The 20,022-nt window shown below is 40.5% G+C and overlaps 1 protein-coding gene across 1 annotated transcript in view; it reads right to left on the reverse strand.

Annotated features, from left to right (window-relative positions):
- Positions 1-14,702: 14,702 nt before the first annotated feature.
- The window catches only part of arhgef7a (Rho guanine nucleotide exchange factor (GEF) 7a), a gene marked incomplete at both ends in the record, with an annotated part of 36,381 nt that continues 31,061 nt past the window's right edge, over positions 14,703-20,022 (reverse strand). Inside the window, 3 exons of the mRNA XM_083890178.1 lie at positions 14,703-14,825; positions 16,019-16,073; positions 17,543-17,639. Coding sequence (XP_083746304.1) covers positions 14,703-14,825; positions 16,019-16,073; positions 17,543-17,639 — 275 coding nt within the window. The remainder of the gene's footprint in view (positions 14,826-16,018; positions 16,074-17,542; positions 17,640-20,022) is intronic.

A 20,022-nucleotide genomic window follows, 5' to 3' on the forward strand; every position in this document is an offset into this window, starting at 1 on the left:
GGGGATTTGTCGGTGGTGGTGAGGGGGGGGGGGGGTGGGGGTGTGCGGGGGGGCAGCCCTAAATTCAATTTCACTTTGTTGAGTATTTAGATAATGTTTCCTAATGTAATGTCGGCAGTGAGTGGATCCAACATTATTGCTCCGGCGCAGTCATTAACCACAGTGCAGCAGCAGCGCCACCAATGTCCAAGCAGAGGCACTGCACGAGGCTGTAAAACACACATCTTGAAGACTTGATCTAGGGACCATGTAGACGCCTGCCACTGCACACAAACACCAAGTCTAAATATACAGGTCTGTGCATCTCAGACCATAAAAATAATAATAATTATGATGTTATACATACATATAAATGTGATAGCTGGAAATATTTCCGAGATTAACCGACGAAATCTTCTTTTTAGCAAAGCATTGCAAAACCCTATTTTCCCCATTCATATCTATCAAACAAAATGCAACAATATTCAAATACTTTCATACGTTTTCATAATCTTCTTCTTCCACTTGTTCCATGCTTGTCTTTGTATGAGCATATTTTAATCCAGGGTCAAATTCCTTGAATGTGTAGGGAACAAAAACAATCATTTTCAAATTTAAATCACAATTTCAACCAATACAATTTGCAAATCACAAAGGCTGCAATTTATTATTATTATCATTATTATTATTATCATTATTATCAGTTCAGTATGTATCAGTTTTTGTAATAATCATTCAAATATTGATTTTTGTCTGTTTTATTTCATATGCTTTGCATCAGTAGTCCATATGTTCACGTAGCAATGGTCTATTGTGTTTTTAATTTTTATACACAGTGAATATCCAAAGCAAATTTGCTTGTATGTTAAAAAAATACTCTGAATACTGAATATGTGACTCAAATCAAGATGCATTTGTAATATATATCAATGCAATTGCCGGATCTGTATGACAATTTTCCAGTAATATTTATATTGATATAAATTAGTCAGGAAAACAGTTAATAGCAATTTGGGATAATGGATAACACTGATCAACACCAGATGTATTGTTGAAGTTTTTTAGCTGATTTAGGATCATTTTGGTGAATCCAAAAATCATTGGTTTTGCTCAATCAGGTCAACTTTCTGAACAAAGCTACATATTTGTTTTTTAACGCCATATGATGCTAAATTCTTTTATATTTCTTGCAATAAACACATTCTGAATGTTGTGCATGTGCCAACTTATGACAAATTTTTTTTTTATTATTATTACAAGTGAATGAAACGGCTTTTCGACGAGAAGATCTTGCAAAAAATAATCCTGACGTCTTCTGCTTCATCTGCAGTGAATGCACCATTGTTCCTAACAGGAATCTGTTTTTTCACCTAAAACCCTTTTTTGGATGAGAAATATTAACGAAAATCAACTGATAATGTCACAAAAAAGTCAGAAAATCGGATTTTTCAAAATCAAATGAGCATAAAAAACCTGTCATGTTTGAATTCAGCGCTGCAAAAGGGTCCTGATTCAGTTGAAACGACAGATGATATCTGAGCTGGTGATTCATCTGCTATGCTGTTTTCATAAAATGTGTATATTGTGCTTTTTTTTAAAGATTGAAACCAACTTTTGCGCTTTTTGTCAGACAAAGCGTGGCATATAGTGGCAAGTAGTAGTAGTTAATTACAAAAAGACACATAGACAATAATGTCTATAAGGTTTTTATAATTCATACTTTATCCTGTAGAAGTTGTTTTTCTATCTGAAAAATGTGTTCTTGTTGTGGAGGTCATTTTTCTACATGTTTAGTAAATGACGGACCTTCACGTACTATAGAGCCCCTTGGCTGAGAGGATGATGTCATAATATTGTCACACACACACACTCCTGTCATTCACTGACACAGCTCACGCACACACACACCCACACACACACACAGACAGGTTTGTGCAGCCATGCTGCATTTGAGCAGTCTAAACAAAGCACTATCCCTCATAACCACATTATATATATAAGCCCCGAACTTAAGCTGTTCCTCGAAAATGAGGTTGTGCCTCATTAGGACCAGGTTTTGGTCTCCGTGAAGACTACCGGTCCTGACAAGGTCAGTGTTTACACGCCACACACTCATACACACACAAAAAGCACGATGCGGGTACAGTCGACGTATCCGTCTCCTCTCGGTAAATGCCTGTGGTTAACGGTGAAGAGGGTTCACTCAAACACACGACTGTCACTACCTAAATATTAGTGCAGGGCTTCTCTCTCTCTCTCTCTCTCTCTCTGTGTCTCTCTGTGTCTCTCTCGCTCACTCACACTGAGTGTGCCTCTGTATGTGATAAGTGTGTCTTTGCACATGTGTGTGAGCCGATGTAATTATGTGCGAGAGGAGAGGGCTGTTTGGGGTAAATAGTGTTGCAATTATTCTTTTAACCTGTTAGATTGTCAGCCCTACCAACACGCAGGTCCAGGAAGAGACATAAAACAGGAGAAAAATTGACAGAAATGTTTAGTTAAATGCCACTTAAATGATTCTCTTACATATATATATATATATATATATATATTATACAGTAGGAGAAGAACAACTAGACTGTCATTCTTAAAAGAGCAAACAAATAAATTATAGAGTTCACAACTCATTAACCACAGAACCAACACAATTACCTGACAGCAAAGTGCCCACAGTGCTCGAGTACACGAGTGGCAAACTCATTTTAGTTCAGGGGCCTCATACAACACCTGGACCAGTAAAATAGACCATAATAACCCATTAGCAACAAGAACTCCTTTGTTTTACGTTTAACAAAATATATTTTTTACAAAACATGAACTTTCAGTTTACCATATCCACATATTACAGATCACAGTAGATCTACAAAGGCACACGACATTTAGTCACAGGTATCTGGAACTGAACAATATTATAATATAATAATATATTCCACATTCTGATTAGTTTCTAATCATTTTAACAAATCCATTCCTCTGGTGGGCCGGTTTTTGGCCCCGCTGACCATATGTTTGACACCGCTGCTCAAGCAGAAAAAAAAAAATTAAATATTGTATACAAATCATCTATGAGGTAGATACGTTTGAGGAACAAAATATTGCAGTCACAGTAAAATATTGGTATTAGTATAGAAGACAAATTGGGATAAGAAAGTACATGAAAATTTTAATAGTGGTCTCTAACACCTGATAAATATATGTGTGTTATGAATAACTGATTATGTTGAGAAACGTAGAATCATACGTTTACAGTTGAGTCGACAAATGTACAATTGCCGCATGTACATTTAAGTTGTGATAAAAAAAATTGAAATTGGAATGGGATTTCACTTTTAACCGTAAGCCAAGAACGAACAGTAAAGAATATGTAATTGGATATTCTGAGGTGTTTTTTATTGTAATCATAGCGTGTTGACCCTGAAAAGCCAACCCAACTTAAAAATAACACGTTAATGAATGGATTTATTTTTTGAATGTTTATTTTGTCACGTGCTAAACTTACTGTTGTAAGTGATTTGATTGCCGCGCGTCGACTTGATTTAATTTGCCATTCACTCCGTTTGCAGCCATTTGACAGAGCTGAAGAGCATCGCTCCATCTGTAGCATTAGGCACGAGCTTCACTTTATTCTCCCTCACTACTTTCTAAATGGCCTCGTAGCCAAACTGATGACTCCGGCTTTTGAAAAAAAAATAAAAATCATTGCATTTTCCTGCAAAGATATCAAGTGGGAGGAGAGCGTGATTTCACGTTTCTTTTGAAATTGTACCCACTGCGTTTAGCACATTACATTGTGTTCAGTCAATGAATTAGAAAGGTTGGTTAATTTGTTATGAGAAAAGCACATTTAGAGCTTTGTCAAATGTTCAGTTTTTGGTGTGATGTCTGAGAATATCAAATTGTCTCTGAAGAACTGTTAGTGCATTTCCTCTCCTCATTTCTCTTGCTTTATCTAACACACACACACTCTCTCTCTCTCTCTCTCTCTCTCATATTTCTATCCATCCAATATTTACATTGTCCACCATTCATTTGTGACCCTAACCCTAACCCACAGCTAAACTGGCCACCTCAGAAATGATGTTCTGCCATATTAGCACCAGGTTGTGGTCTTCATGGGGACGACTGGTCCTGACTAACCTTAACCCCATCTATGGAGATACATCATAGACATCATGCATTCCCTTGCTCCTTAAGCTAACCCTAACCCTAAACCTAACCCTAAACCTAAGCCTACTATAAGCCTAATTCTAATTCTAACCCTAAACCTAAGCCTACTATAAGCCTAATTCTAACCCTAACCCTAACCCTAAACCTACTATAAGCCTAATTATAACCTTTAACCTAAACCTAACCCTAAACCTACGATAAGCCTAATTCTAACCCTAACCCTAATATAAGCCTAATTCTAACCCTAAACCTAAACCTACTATAAGCCTAATTCTAACCCTAACCCTAAACCTAAACCTACTATAAGCCTAATTCTAACCCTAACCCTAAACCTACTATAAGCCTAATTATAACCCTAAACCTAAACCTAAGCCTACTATAAGCCTAATTCTAACCCTAACCCTAAACCTAACCCTAAACCTAAGCCTCCTATAAGCCTAATTCTAACCCCAAACCTAAGCCTACTATAAGCCTAATTCTAACGCTAACCCTATGTATATATACATATATATGTGTAAATATATGTATATATACATATATATGTGTATATATATGTACACCAGGCTAATAATCTTATCTGTTCAGATCACCAACTCAACAGATCTCAACCGCATGTCACCCAAGATAACACACACACACACACACACACAGGGAGAGAGGGTTCTGTAGCCCTTGTCAATAGGACGTTAAGGGTTTTGGGCGCTAATGACCAGTGTAAGATAAGAGAGAAGAGGTTAATGTGTTGCTGTGGGTGATCAAGATAAGACCGATCCCTTCTAACCTGCAGACAATAAGAGTGAAAATGGGCGTATGGATAAAAGAACACAAAGCAAAAAAAATAAATAAAAATACACAGAAGCAGAAACAGAAAGAACATGCGTCAATGTACGTAAACTGCGGGTTCAGCTTCAGTGCTCTGTGAACACTAACAACTGAACAACCACCACCAACAAATCCCCGGCCTGTCACTGAACGAGTTATCAGTGCAGCTCAAAAAGGCAAAACAGAATATATGACCCTGCCTCGCAGACAAAAGAGCTTCACTGAGAAGCTCGTTTTTTTAATTTGCAGGCCGAGGTATCTGTGTTTACATGTGTTTACAACGTGCGAGTGCTCCATGTATTCTTTATGGATGTAGATATTGCTACTGCCTTAACAGACACTCGGTGCAAACACACACACACACACACACACCTCCTCCCTGTGAGTGAAAGTGCCATAAAATGGCTGCCCCCCCCCCCCCCCCCCCCGATCTGTGTGGCCGGCTGGGTCGGCTGACATTTGGACACTTGTCAATCATCTCTTTCAATAGCAAAGCGGCAGGAAAAATGGAGTCGGGGGGTCAGCAACTCAGTATATTACCATGGCAACAACTGCACTGAAGTTCATATGCCTGCTGGGACCATGGTTCTTAGTGTGTCTGGTTTGTGTGTGCATGTATGTGTGTGTCCATTTTTTGCTTCTGGTTCAAGTGTGCGCGTGTGTGTGTGTGTGTGTGTGTGTGTGTATATGTGTGTGTGTCCTTGTGAAACCAATTGTTCCCCATCAGTCGGAGGCAAACACTCCTCCCATTTTAGCTCTTCCACCTCTCACCTTGCAACCTCACATGCAGCTTTCGTCTTCCCTCCCTACCATTTGATTTTTTTTTTTTTTTTTTTTACCTCTCTCCTCTAACCAGTGGGTCAAGCAACAAGGCCCTGCAGGAAGTAGCCGACAGCATCCAAAAAAAGCAGTACTTAACCTTTCGTCACCTCGGGCTCTTCCTGTCTTTTCCCCTCTCTGCCTCCTGCATCTTCCTCTTCCTCAGTGCGTTTGCTTTTCCATCTCATTGTGTTTTTGTTTCATATTTAGCGGTTACGTTTTCACCAGTGTTGCATTTTTTACACTTTGAGACTGAGTGCCTGAGAAGTGTACATCCTCCTCTTATTTTCAGCCACAGACAAAAAGTAAACCGAATTGTGAATTAGCACAAAACCACAGTGAAAAGAGAAAAAGTGTATGGTTTTGCTGCTCCAGTGGTGGCCTGTTTATGGGATGAATGCGGAGGATAATTTGTGTCCTCAGTCAGGGAAAATAGCTCAGATTGAGCCTCGGAGGACAATCCACTGACCTGTTTACCAAACACTTATCGCAGAGAGGTTCACCACTATTCATCCTCCTGGGGCTCCAGCAGCCACACACACACACACACACACACACACACACACGAGTCCCCTATCTAGCAGCACTTTAATGACAGCACAGTGTGCAAGCGACAACAGCCACGCAGAAATGAATTCATTACAAACGCGCCAAATGTGCTGGAAAAGTTGTAGCTCTGGGAATAAACACCTTTTTCACGACAATGGCGATGTACACACACACACACAACATTTACACAGCAGATTTCAGGGATTTGATTAGTGAGCGGGCTAAGTGCCAAACTTCTGTTGCATTCGAGCACAACTGTGGTTCTTTTGGCTGCACAAAAAATGCCTCTTGGAAACAAAACACTGGCCAAACGAAGAGAGAGCGAGAGAGAGTACCCAGGTTGTCTGTATGTTAATTCCGTGTCCTTCCTCTCCCTGTAAACGAGTGACTTTTATGAGCAAAATCTGCTGCTAATAGCTGTTTGATGTGGATTAACATGCTCCATTACCCCAATGTACCAACACTGCCAGAATCATTACAGAGCACACACACACCCAGACAGAAAACCCACGCTCCATGACAGACACCAGCACCGCTCCATCCAAATCTCCACCACAACGACGTCAACACTGCGCACAAGTCTTCGTCCTGCACACACACACACACACACACACACCACACACATCCCCTCTTCCCATTCCCATCAATGGACAGGGCCTGACTGACTGACTGTGGAATGGCGTAATTCTGGGGGATAATTCGTGGATAATTTTGGGATAATCTCCAGGAAACCATTCGGAGCGCTGCCACCCGGGTTTGCCTGCAACCTGATTACCAGGCAGCGAATGCCAGCCACTTGTAGTGACCGGGCACCGCCAGCAGCCACTCATGCTGCATGCAAATAAACAAACAAACAAACAAACAAACAAACAAAAAGAGAAATATCAAGCACCTCCAGCAGGGGAAACATCCAGCTCACTGTGTACACATGTTTACTAAAATACTACATGAAAAAAACTATTTCACTAAAAGACACGCGAACATATCACACTTTAAGGCACAGTGTCAATGACATACATGCACATGTACATGGAGTACATACACACCCACCCTCTACTTCACCCCCCCCCCACACACCCCCATTACACACACACAAGTAAGAGGATTTGTATTATGTGCGATTGCCATCTCGTGGTAGAAGTAACCACGCAATTAAGAATAAATACATGACCTTTACTTTGACTGTGACATGTAATCAAATATTCTATTACTGCTCTGTCAAATCTATTCCTATAACCAAAACAAAAAATGTATTTCTCTTTTATAGATTTCTCCCAGATTAGTACAGTCAGTGATATTTTAAAAAGTCCAGAACAAGAGGTAAAACATGAACAACACTGCTACAGCTTTCACTGATTTGTGCATGATACATTGGTGTTCAGTCACATCCTCATATTGTACACATCTACAATCATTTGCATGCACACAAACAAATAATAAGGAAAGAGAAAATGCCAGTATGCATACGTTAAGCTTAATGCTGAATTTTAATGCCAGGGGGTGATGCAAGTCTGGTACATATGTTGATAAATACTGACATCTAGTGGCTGAAACTGAGAGTGGTAGGGGTACAGGGATCACACGTTTGGGATGTAAGTAAACACCACCACCTCTTGGCAGACAAACACGTTTTTGCAAAATTAAACGTCCAGTAAAACCATTGTTAACGTACAATAACAAATGTATTTAGAGGCTGAAGACAGTGTCAGTGTCAGCACAGGCAGGTGAAGATTAAGACACTTCTACTAGAGGAACTTTTACTATTAGCATATTATCTGCCAACAGATTGTGTTAACAGAATAACTTTGTTTTTTTTTTTGTTTGGGACAGCTCAGTTATGTGGATTCCTTCACACAGCATGCATCTACGTATTTTCCCTGCCCACTCTGTGCTTATGCAAACTCCTCCTGACAGCAGCATGCAGACACCCCTCACACAACCACCCCCTCCCCTCCCCTCTCCTCCCCCAGCCATTTCAGATTTACTCACCAGAGCCTTTCTCTCGAATCAGATAGTCCTCGATATCCTCGACCTCTGCTGTCACAAAGCTGTTTGACGGTGCAGTCAAAAACTAGAGGTCAGGACCGACCGCAGCACCAGGCGTCAGGAGCAATGCCGTTTTGTCCAGTTTGTTAAGTCTCCAATGAAGTGAAATCCCTTCAGTCAGCGAGTCCTGCTGAGAGAGAAAGAGTAAAACTTCTTATCGAAAAGGCTGAATATCGGTCTTTCGTACAGCAGAGGACACCTGTTAGCCTGCAGTGAAAGTCCCTCTGTCAGTTCTACAACAGTCTCCTGCTCCAGACTCTCCTCTCTCCTCCCTCCTCCTCCTCCTGCTTCGCTCGGCTCCCCATGTGCACTTGACCGGCCCACTCCAGCAGCTGCACGGCTCTGTGCTCCACAGCTTTTGCACTGTCCGACCCTGTTTCGTCTTTATGATGGTTGGTCTCGCACACACTCACACTCACCTTCTCCACCCACTCCTGCCCAAAAAAAAAAAAAGCGGTCACCTGTGGACTCGGAGAGGTGCTCGAACCCATTTCCCAGGCTCTCCGCTGCTCGCCTCACTCTTATCTTGTCTATCAGTGGCACTTCTGTCATTTCCACCTCGCTCACTCCCACTCACTTTTTCCTGCCCACTTTTATTCCTTTGACTTCCTCTAATAAGTCCTCTGCCTCTACCCAACCATTACCAATTTTCCCTGACCCACTATTTGTTATTAGCCCCTTGTCTTCCTCCTCCCCTTCCTCTTATCCCTCCACTCTCCATCCCTGTCTCTGCCTATCCTCCTTATATATCCTCAGCCTTCGCTTTGCCTTCTCCCCATCTCCAGCGGCATGAATATATTATTATCTACACAATGGGGCCCTGCTTATTGTTTATGAATTACCAGCCTTGCGGCCAAACAAAGCCTATTTTCATAAGAAACCTCCATTTCATTTCAGCTCCAATTAGATTGGGGGCTAAAGAATAGGAGTCCTCAGGCCTCAGCCCCTAAGGATGGCAGGTCCATTCAGCTTCATTCAATGGGGCCTTATTGCTTTCCCATACAAAAGAGCACGTGGACGGGCTTTCAGACTGAAACACCAACCAAAAATGACTGGGAGACAGTACTGTACAATAACAAATCTTTAAAGAAAAGACACTGAGTGCTTATCCTCCCATCCATCAATTCATCCCTCACTCTTTGCTTTCTTCCTCTCCTCTGTTCGTATATTGTAAGACCTGGACATTAATGACAGACAGTTGAAAGAGAAAGGGAGTGAAAGAAAGAGAAGAAGAAAGAGGCAGAGCAGCTCAGTTTTTCACAATACATGTCAAGTCTAAATGATCACTGGCTGCTGAATAGACAGAGGGAGAAGTGAGTCGTGTGTATGCACGTCTGTGTGTGTGTGTGTGTGTGTCTGTGTGTGTGTGTGTGTGTGTGTGCATCTGATTGATTCCCTGCTTTGAAAAGAGAGAGAAAAAGAGTGAGCGAAAGAGAAAAGACCTTGATGTTTTTTCCGAGCTCCACAATAGTCACAGGGTCTGGGCCAGTATTGTGGAGCAGCCACACTGACAAGCTGTCACTCCATCCTGGTTACAGTGAAGAAAGAGGGCAGGGAGAGTGAAGAGGGAACTGGGGCCATGCAGGTCACAACCTTGATAAAAAACACCATCAGCCTCACAAGTTCACAGGTCTCTCAACCAGCAGACACTCGACATGAAGAAGAAAGACAGGAACGTTCCCATAGAGCGTGCAGTCCACGCGTGTTCTTGTGCAACATGACCACATGGACAGGTAAACTGGACTGAGATGTCCTTGACCAATCGGCACGCATCCAGCGACAGTCAGCGCGGTCACGGCAGCGTGATCACGGTGGCCTGGCTTCATCAGAACGGGATTGAATGAGTATTGTGCTTTTGTTCCTACAAAACGATATTCAACATTGAAACAAAAGGCTGCAAAACTGCTTTCATTGCTAATGAGTGGGACAAGGTGAGTGTCACAGTGAAAAGGTCGACACCTGCGGCGAAACGGGATTATCATCATCATCATCACCCCCCTGTCACAAAAGACTGTCACTATAGGGACACAATAGGTTCCATTGTGGCAGCAACACACACAATCATACACATTCATGAGAAGCGATTGTTTTTGTATAAGGTCAGAGATGGAAGAAATGCAATAAATATAAACACATACATCTGATCCGATCATGTGTGAGCGACTCTGAATCACAGGTGATGTGATTTAAAACTTTGTTTTGAGTCGTAATAACGTTCCATGGCCTCCCTCATGCCTTCACTGGTTCAAAAGTACACAGTGAACCCACAATTATAAGATTCTGCTTGTTTTTATGCTGAGATATGGTAATTATGAACAGCAATAGCACGAGGAAACATTCTAGTAATTTGTAAACAAACAATGGGCCGTAGACACAATATCGATATTATATTAACATCATGAGACAAGAAGATATAATGTCAGACTTACATTGCCATGTTTTAATCTGGTATCTGTGATGGTTTTTCTTCCTTTTAAAGTCTGTTGCAGTACATGAAGGCATTCAAATATGATAAAATATGTTAAATTGAACATATTGATTAAAAAATACATGGAATTGGCATAAAACTGTACAAGAAAAGTCAGTTATTATTCTTTAATTCAGCCTAATTATTTGTGTCAGAGCAGGATTTGCCAATATGTGGTATTATGGTTAGTAAACATTAAAAAGCCAAAGATATAAACCAGATATCATCTAAAAACCATAATGTAATATAACGTATAATTGTTACTGTCCTGTGAGAAGCACATATCTCTAAAATGTTTTCATTAGTTCAGACCAGCTTTATCAAGACATGCTGCATATATAAAGACATAAATAACATGATATTATTTACAAGCCAGAGGTAGTGCTGTCTTGCAAACATCATGCACAATGACCACAAAACCCCAAACTATACCAGTATTAAAACAACTTGAACTTGCACATGTGTAATTAAAGATACAAACAATGTCTGTTTCACTTGTACTGTAAAACAAAATTCAAAAACTGCAAAACAATACACCTGCAACTGAGTATCCTAAATGCATCATTGATGTAAATCACTTATGCAAATGATACACTTGTGTTTATGGTTTTTTTCTGCTGTGATATGAAAATAATTAAGAAAATATCCCTTCCTATGAAGCACTATTGATGAGCAAGTAGTGTTGACTCTAGAAATCAAGACTTACCTTGTCCAGGAGAAGTTATACCCAGTGTCCCAGTGTTGTCGTTTTTGTTTTGCTGTTTTGCAAAAAGCCCAAAATACAATCCAACAGAATTGAACTTCCAGTGCAATGACCTAATGTGTCCACTGAAGAAGTACCAACAATGCTAATAACCGCTAAAGAGCACACATGGCACACCTGTTGACCTGTAATAGTCAGTGGGAGGCAGCAAAGTAGCAGCAGCCTCATGTCACATATCAGCATATTGTCATACAAGTGAGTTGTGGTCGAAACTAACGAAACTTGGTTAAAAATGAATGAGAATAAAGACAATAAACATTTAGTCCAGGCCATGAAATCCACAACAATTCAAATGATGTAGCAAAAAAACAACACTGACATGCGTAGTTCAGGTACTTAGTGACAAGGAATGTCGGAAAATGTCTGAAACTTCTCACTTTAACCAATGTCAACTTTGACTTTGGTTGGATAAGTCATTCAAGATATATAAGTAGAATTGTGACTGATACGTCACCTGTAAGTTACTCAGGTATGTGTTTTGTTTGACCCACCATTGTTGCTCAGCATGCTGCCAGTCTGCATAGTCAGCCAAATCAGCTGCTGCACCTGTTTCTTACCTCGACCCAATCAACTGCAACTTCCTCCTGCTTTGAACACACCCCTTTGCCTAATTATATTTTTTTTGCAAAACCAACTTCACAGTTGTTCCACTGAATGCAGTACCAGGAGAGACTTGCAGCTGGAGCCCAATAGGATGGTGAGCTAATGGAAAAACAGAAGAAAAAAAAATGGCCTCAAACCTGATTTCCTCATAAGGGCTTTTGAGCTGCAGTCCAATGAAATCATCACTCGGAGCTGGCAGTGATGTCAGGTCTGAGTTTAACACCATTAGGTAACATTAGTTAGTAGCTTCTTTCTGGGCAACAATCCCACCAAATGTAAGAAATGATGTACACAATGCAGGCATATGCATCAACCACATACTGGATGTCCAAATTTGCATTACAGCAGTTTAGCAGTGGCTGACTATACATTAGGCTGCCTTACAGGGTTAAATGACTCTTATCTGCTTTAAACCGTGTGTAAACACGGTTAGTTGTAGCTAATATTCTACACATATAGGTTTATTTTTAATTTTTATTAATGAATATAATAATAATAATAATCATCACTGATAATAATCAGTTGTCCTTGGATAGGAGATAATCATTTCAACTTGATTAGAAAAACAAAAAGTAATCATTAAAAAACTGAATAATGTATTTACCACATTAAAGAGTACATTGTAGTATTAAAAACTACAAACAGTGAGTTTTGAACAATATCTACTATTATTTTGTGGTTGCTCAAAATGTGTCCCACGTATTCTTCACCACCGTCAGATATTTATAAAAAGCAATAAAATCAGGTAACTAAAAGGTCAACTATATTCCTGAGGACCCCATTTTCAAACCTTCAGCTCTACTGCATTCTTCAAGGTCACTCAAGCTCCTGTAGGTTTGCTATTTTCTCTCCACCATCAGGTTTTCTGTCTGAAGGTGGCAACAAAAACCTCCAAATGGTCCTCAAAGGAGGCTAGAATATAATTGTAGATCACAATATTACCTGTAATGCACATAGTGCACGAAACTTTTTTTTTTTTCAAAATTAAAACCTGTTTTAGACAAATTCCCAAGAGTCAGTGAAACATAATACTGAATTTATATAACAGTGAATGAAACACTGTTTAACTGCAAAACATGTCAAAATGTGATGTTCAATTCCAATGTTTAGCACAATTAAAATACGAAAATTAAATAACAATTACAAAATAAAAATAAAAACACATTTATATATTGAACGTTCTGTAGAATTACTTTCAATCCCTTTACTGGAAACGATCCAGAAAATTAAGTAAACACGTACAACATTTTGAAACATGATTTCTCAGGGTTGTGTGTGATAGTATTTTTCCCTTACCATAGTTAGCACCTCCATCAGGTTGTGTTCTTTGCCCTTCTCTTGGCTGGATGAGACATGAACAATGATTTAATCGCTAAAGGCCAATTATGATTTAATTGCAAAAGGGTCAAAGGTGATCTTGGAATGTATGTAAAAGAACACAGTAGAAATCGCACAGATGTGATCACCACATTAGGCCACACACATTAGGAACCATTAGAGACCAGTGTACAGTGACCTTTAGACTGGTATAGAAATGCCTGTAGGAACCATTAAGACTCATGTAGGAATCATTAAGTCCTGTATATTTGTGTAAGAGATAATAGAATCCCAGTAGTTTCATTGATGTCACTGTGGGAAATAAGCTTTTTCTGGGGTTTTTATGGCGTTTAGGAAGGTTTTACAAATATGAAACTCCATGAATTAAACATAATATAGATATAGCCCATGTCCATGTCTTGAGGTGTCCTGTGGACAGTTTATAAAACCTCTTAAATGTTACACACTGGACCTTTATGACTCCCTCTGATGTCATGGAGAATGGACTGTGTAGAGTGTGTCGTGTGTCTCAAATCATCGATCAACTCAAAGCAAAGTTTCTAAAACACATGTATTTTCTCCCACGGGACAAAGGCTCATCTTTTTGCAGTATTTACAATATACAGTACAATTTAATATCTGTACAGTTCCCTTAGGACGCCCAGAAATACAGTCATACCGCAAAGTGGTCAAAAAAAAAAAGAGGAAAGAAAGGATTAGTGCCACGGGTACCACTTCAGGCTAAAAAAAACACCATTCTGAGCCTGTGTCGGGGAAAGAGATTCAAAGAAAACAAATTCATAAAAAATATTAAATAACATAGGAGAGGTTATGAAATGCATGGTTCAAGTTCCGCAGTTTTTGTAGCATTTATGTACCACTGGAAAACCTCCTGATAAATGATTGTAAACACAGTGAGAGGAGATCTCTCTCTAGTTATCCACAAGTGGATGATGAAGTGATGAAAAGTGTGCGATTTCCTCTATATTCTTGCTTGCTGTTCAAGGAATGTTATGATGGAATCAATAGTTCAGCATTACATCCCAGTGATCCCTGTCTTACAAAAAGAGGGCTGTAATAACATCCTGCTGCGGGCAAACACAGACACATCAGTAAATAAAAATGTGCATGAGTGTCTGTCTCTTCACAAGGGTTTCAGCCGCGCAGACCTCACAGGTTGGTCTCGTCCCACGTCGGGTCGTTCATGCTCTTTAAAACCCTCCGCACAACCTTTTCGAGATCCTTCCGCGCTCTGTGCTCCTCCTCCAGGGAGCGCTTCATCTTCTTGGTGTCCTGTTGAGAGAAAACGATCACGGTTTGGAGCACATTTGGAGGAAGGTATTTGCGGTCAAAATGTTTGATCAACCCAGATAATGTGTCACTTGAAGTCATAAGCCATGGTTCCGCCAAGTGGCGCGGTTTGGTACCGTACGGTCCCCACAACAACCAGCCCCAGGCGTTCCATTTTATGGCACCCTATCCTTTGGGGTGGGGTACCAGAGTAAAATGGTATGGTACGCTCTCAGTCTATTCTCATACGGAGCTTAAAGCGGAACTAGACCGGAAGTTCCTATTAACGCTGTTTTTTTTTGGTGTGTATCTGCGTCATTACCTTGTTTATGAAGCCCTGACGGTTCGAAACAAACAGTTCAGCCATTGCTGAGAACGTTGTGTTTTATTGTAATCTCGGGGCTCAACGAGATCACTGAAAATCCCGTAATAGTTACGTAAGCAGCGGTTCTCCTGAACAACCGATCGCCCTGCTCCGGGCACTAGTCCGGGCACATCCGGTTGCGTACATTGAACCGCAGAAGAAGAATAACGTCCGTTGTGGAGGTGTTTCATGAGCGACAGTGTCTTCTGACTCCGGTTTAAAGTCATAAAAGGGACTGCGGCGGGGAGTCGTGAAGAAGCTATTTTTAAACACTGTTAAAACAATGTTTTGATAATGAGGAGCAGTGCATCCACCGTTCCAGAGGGGGGCGCTGCGCTTCTGAGAACGGATGTGCTGGATAGTACTGGCCAATCACAAGACTCTGTCTTCTGGGGGTGAAAGTTCACTCTGAAATCTCGCAGCAGAAAAACACCGTCAGAAAAGAGGATTTCTATCGGCTCGTTTACATCAACTAGGAGGTTTTTGACCATAAAAACAAGTTAATACATGTAAGTAGACCTCCATAACTAACATTTATGTGCAACAGGACCACTCTGTGTGACCTTTAACGTCTTGTTGAGACAAACAGCCACAAACGGAGGAGGAAAAGGTGGATTTGCTGGTGGACGTCCTCTATCGTTGGCTGCTGTGTCACATTTGATATTGTCGAACCGGTGAGGCATCACGTTTAATATCTTGTCGACACAACCGTCGGCCACCGCCCACACCCCGCCATCCAAGTAAAGGTACTTTTCTCAGTCAAAACACAAGCCTGATCCAGCGCTTTACCATTCCAAACTATGTTCCATCATAAAACATCCCAAATATTTACCTGTTTTAGCTCCTGAACCTCATCTCTCAGGGCATACACCACATCCACCAGGCTCCTATAAGACAATACGGGTTCAGCACATCAGTATTACACACAAAACGAGGTTTTATCTTTAAACATAACTTATGCCTAAGGTTTGTATACACCGCTCAAATCGAAGGTTGCTGAATTTGTTTGTTGACATTAACATTAACATTTCCCTAATGTCTGTGCCTTTAATTATATGTCACTAAACTGCAAAGAACTAAACCTTTCCTCATGAGGAAAAACACATGGGCTTTGCACCTTTGTGCAGGTTGTGAGAGGAGTGGACTAGGGCTGGGTATCAAACTTCCTCTGTATCACCCAATAATGAAAATACATTGTCATTTGATATTAAATTTCCACACCTGAGGAGTTCATCTCATCATCGTCGGTGAGCCGAGCATGAAGCGCACTGTTGGACTGAGATATTTGCGATTTAATCACTTTATATCGACCCAATAGACCGCTGCGCTCCCTGAACTCGGGTCTACTGGTTATTCCTAAAATAAATCGGTGTAGCCCATAAAACCACATGTGCCACATATCTAACTGAGTTTTAATCTTATAGTCTCTCTATAGAACTCCCTGTGTCGTATAGTTTGGAGTACATACTTTTACGGCACTACCTTGAACATCCGTCCATCGTCTACCACTTTATCCTCACAGATGATGCCCCCCCCCCTTCCCTGTGCCCGATATTCAAAAAAAGATGGTGCGTTGTTTACTTGTGTGTGGCCCCTTGCTCGTTCAGACAGTTGGAAAAAAAAAAAAAAATAACGAATAATAATCTCCCCACAACAAGCCATTTAACAATTAGAAAAAAAGTGTTTCCCAGGAATACCGTATTGAAATGCTTGACTCAATATCCAGCCCTTAAGTCAGGGGTTCTCAAAGTTTTGATACCTGAGGGCCAATTTAGGAACCGAACATTGGACTGAGGGCCGCCAAAGGGAAAAAAAACAGAAAGAAATCCCATTTGTAATAATTTTAATGACCAGATTGCAGTTCTACAGTTTAGCGTTAATATAATGTAATTTAAGCGTTAATATAATAACGCTTTATAATTTACTGGGTAATAACCCAGTATTTTGGCCATTGTTCTTACCTTCTAATTACAATTTAATACCAAGTAACACATTTCTTTTACCATATATTTACTGGGTAAATAGCTAGTAATTGGAGGATGTAGCTTCCTGCTTATTACCAGCTTATAACCCAATAATACACTAAAATTCACCATATAGAAACCAGGTAAATACCCAGTAATTTTGTTTACACTTATTGGTCTGTATCCAGTAATGTCCAATAAACATTTAACAAGCTCCGTAGCTCCTGGATTAAAACTATCAACTGTAATTCATTGCGGGGGCCGCCAGAAATGTTTCTGGGGGCCGCCATAGGCCCCCGGGCCGCACTTTGAGAACCAATGCCTAAAGTGTACTAAAAATGGTCTCTCCTTGGGACTTAAATGATGAAAAACAATTATTTTTAGACACCTACTTCTCTTCCGCTGCACTTCCGTTGCGATTGGGATCCTCCACCAGCACTTTCTCCGTACCGGGGATGATCACGTGAAGCCCGGTTTCCGTTCGCGGTCCTGTTTCAAAAACAGAAGAGCACTCAGCACTTACTGCACTTTGTCGTTTTTTCTTTTTTTTTTTGCCTAACCTTCATCAGTACATTACCATCTTCCTGTTATGAAATATACAACACAGTTGGTAGTAGTAGTAGTGTGTTAGTCGTGCACAGAGGAAATCAGATAGTAAAGTGAAAGGAAATGAGAGGCTGTGACGATATCTGGGAGAAAGAGAGAGAAAAAAACAAAAACCACTTCATTCATTCACATTATAATTCTGCAGAACTCCGTCAACACAATCATATCTAACATGCTAACGAATCACCACAATGCGCGTGTCTCTACGAAATGACAGATTTATTCAAAACTCATAATACAGTGTTTTGGGACGTTTGCAGATAAGACACGGTCACGTGTGTGAACAGTTACCCTGCCTGTCCCATAGTTTGACTCACGTTTCTTAAATCACAGAATACACCTGTCACAAAGTATAGCACGAGATGTAGAGACAGTGATACTCTTTTAGCTCAAATACTCATAGAAGGTAGGGTGGATTTTTTTTTGTTTCTCTTTCCTTGTTCCATGATGACTAGTATTTACAGAAAAAGGGAGTCTATGTGCTCTTCATATTACAACTGTTCACTCTGACAGTATTCGGAGGTCGAGAGAGTAGTTCACATAAAAATATTCACATATAATCAAAGCTCTCTCTCTCGTTATTATTGAGTTTTATTTTATTTTTTTTACCCTCAATGCTTTCACCGAAGGTAAGCATTTACACTACGAATGAGCATTTATTTTTTACAGTAACACTGAATACTTAAATCTACCTTTAGGGACTACATCATACACACTCTAGGCAGACGACAAACAGTACAGAATTGAACAGATTCTAACACCACACACCCACTGACCCCTTTACGTGATTGTGCAAAAATAATTCAAATAAAGGATCGTTTCAGAGTTAACTTAAACAGAACAATAAAATGTAAAAAAAAAAAAAAAAAAAAGGAAGAGATGGATCGCCCAGGGATCATTTTGTAAACATTGACGTACAGAAAAACAATACATTAAAAAAAAAGAAAAATGCCTGTGTACAAAAAAATGAATTGCAGTGTACCATAGACCGACATATTCCACATGTCACTTGCATTGCTCGCTATAGGAGGAGGATAGACTCTTAGTGGATGCCAAACTGTACTTTTAATACCATTACTGGAAAAATACTTCTTCATAAAAATAGTTATTAATGCAAGATAAGTGTAGAAAACCTCGCAAGCCAGACCACACAAAGGCAATGTCTGGATTATGAGGCTAGTAGCGTAGGTGCTAGTTTGTGTGACACCAGGAGTCTTTCTTTTTGACATTATGCTAACCATGCCAAAGTGTCAAAGTCAACAAGCAGCTACACTTATAATAAATAGTTAAACTTCTGGTTTCAAAACACTTTTTCAGCTTCTTCTCGAGGGTTAAACAGGTAAACGGATACCACTCAAATGTCTGTATGCTAATGACAAAGCTAGAGCATGGATGGGCCAGAAGCATTTAGCTTAGCTTTGCTCAAGACTTTGCTAAAACGTTTTTTATTGTTTTCTGTTCCCCATAACTTCCAAGTTTAAAACGGGACCGTATCTATGTTCCCCGGGTCCTATGTTCCCCGCTTTGTTAGTGACCGGGGAACATAGGACCCTTTCTCTAACCCTAATCCTAACCGGGGTCGTACCTATGTTCCCTGGGTCCTATGTTCCCCGTTTTTTCAAAAAAGGTCCTATGTTCCCCACTTTGTATATGACAGGGGAACATGGGACCCTTTTTTGGAAAAAGGGTAGGGTTAGGGTTAGGGTTAGAGAAAGGGTCCTATGTTCCCCGGTCACATACAAAGCGGGGAACATAGGACCCGGGGAACATAGGTACGGTCCCATCCTAACCCTACCCTTTTTCAAAAAAAGGGTCCTATGTTCCCCTGTCACATACAAAGTGGACCTTTTTGGGAAAAACGGGGAACATAGGAACCGGGGAACATAGGTACGACCCCTTTAAAACATGAGATTTAAGGACCAGTGTGTAGGATTCAGTGACATCTAGGGATGACAATGAATATTGCAAACAACTGAATACTTTTTTTCCATAATGCTAGCCATTGTGCAAGGGCATACTTTGCACACTAGAAGCAGAAAAAGTTCTGCCATCGACGATGTGTCAAGAACAAGCTGCAGGAACTCTCAAAGGAGGACTGCAAGAAAATGATGACGCCGTTCTTTTCTCTGGGAGAGAGAACACATTTCTCTGTTCTTGTGGAGACCGTACACGCCTTTAATCTGGATCTAACCTGTAAATCTGGGACTGTTAACAAATAACAACCGAAATCTTCAAACTGTCAACTGATAGACACGTCAAGTCTGTG

This window comes from Microchirus variegatus, assembly GCF_963457635.1.
Source record: "Microchirus variegatus genome assembly, chromosome: 5".
Lineage (NCBI taxonomy): Eukaryota > Metazoa > Chordata > Actinopteri > Pleuronectiformes > Soleidae > Microchirus > Microchirus variegatus.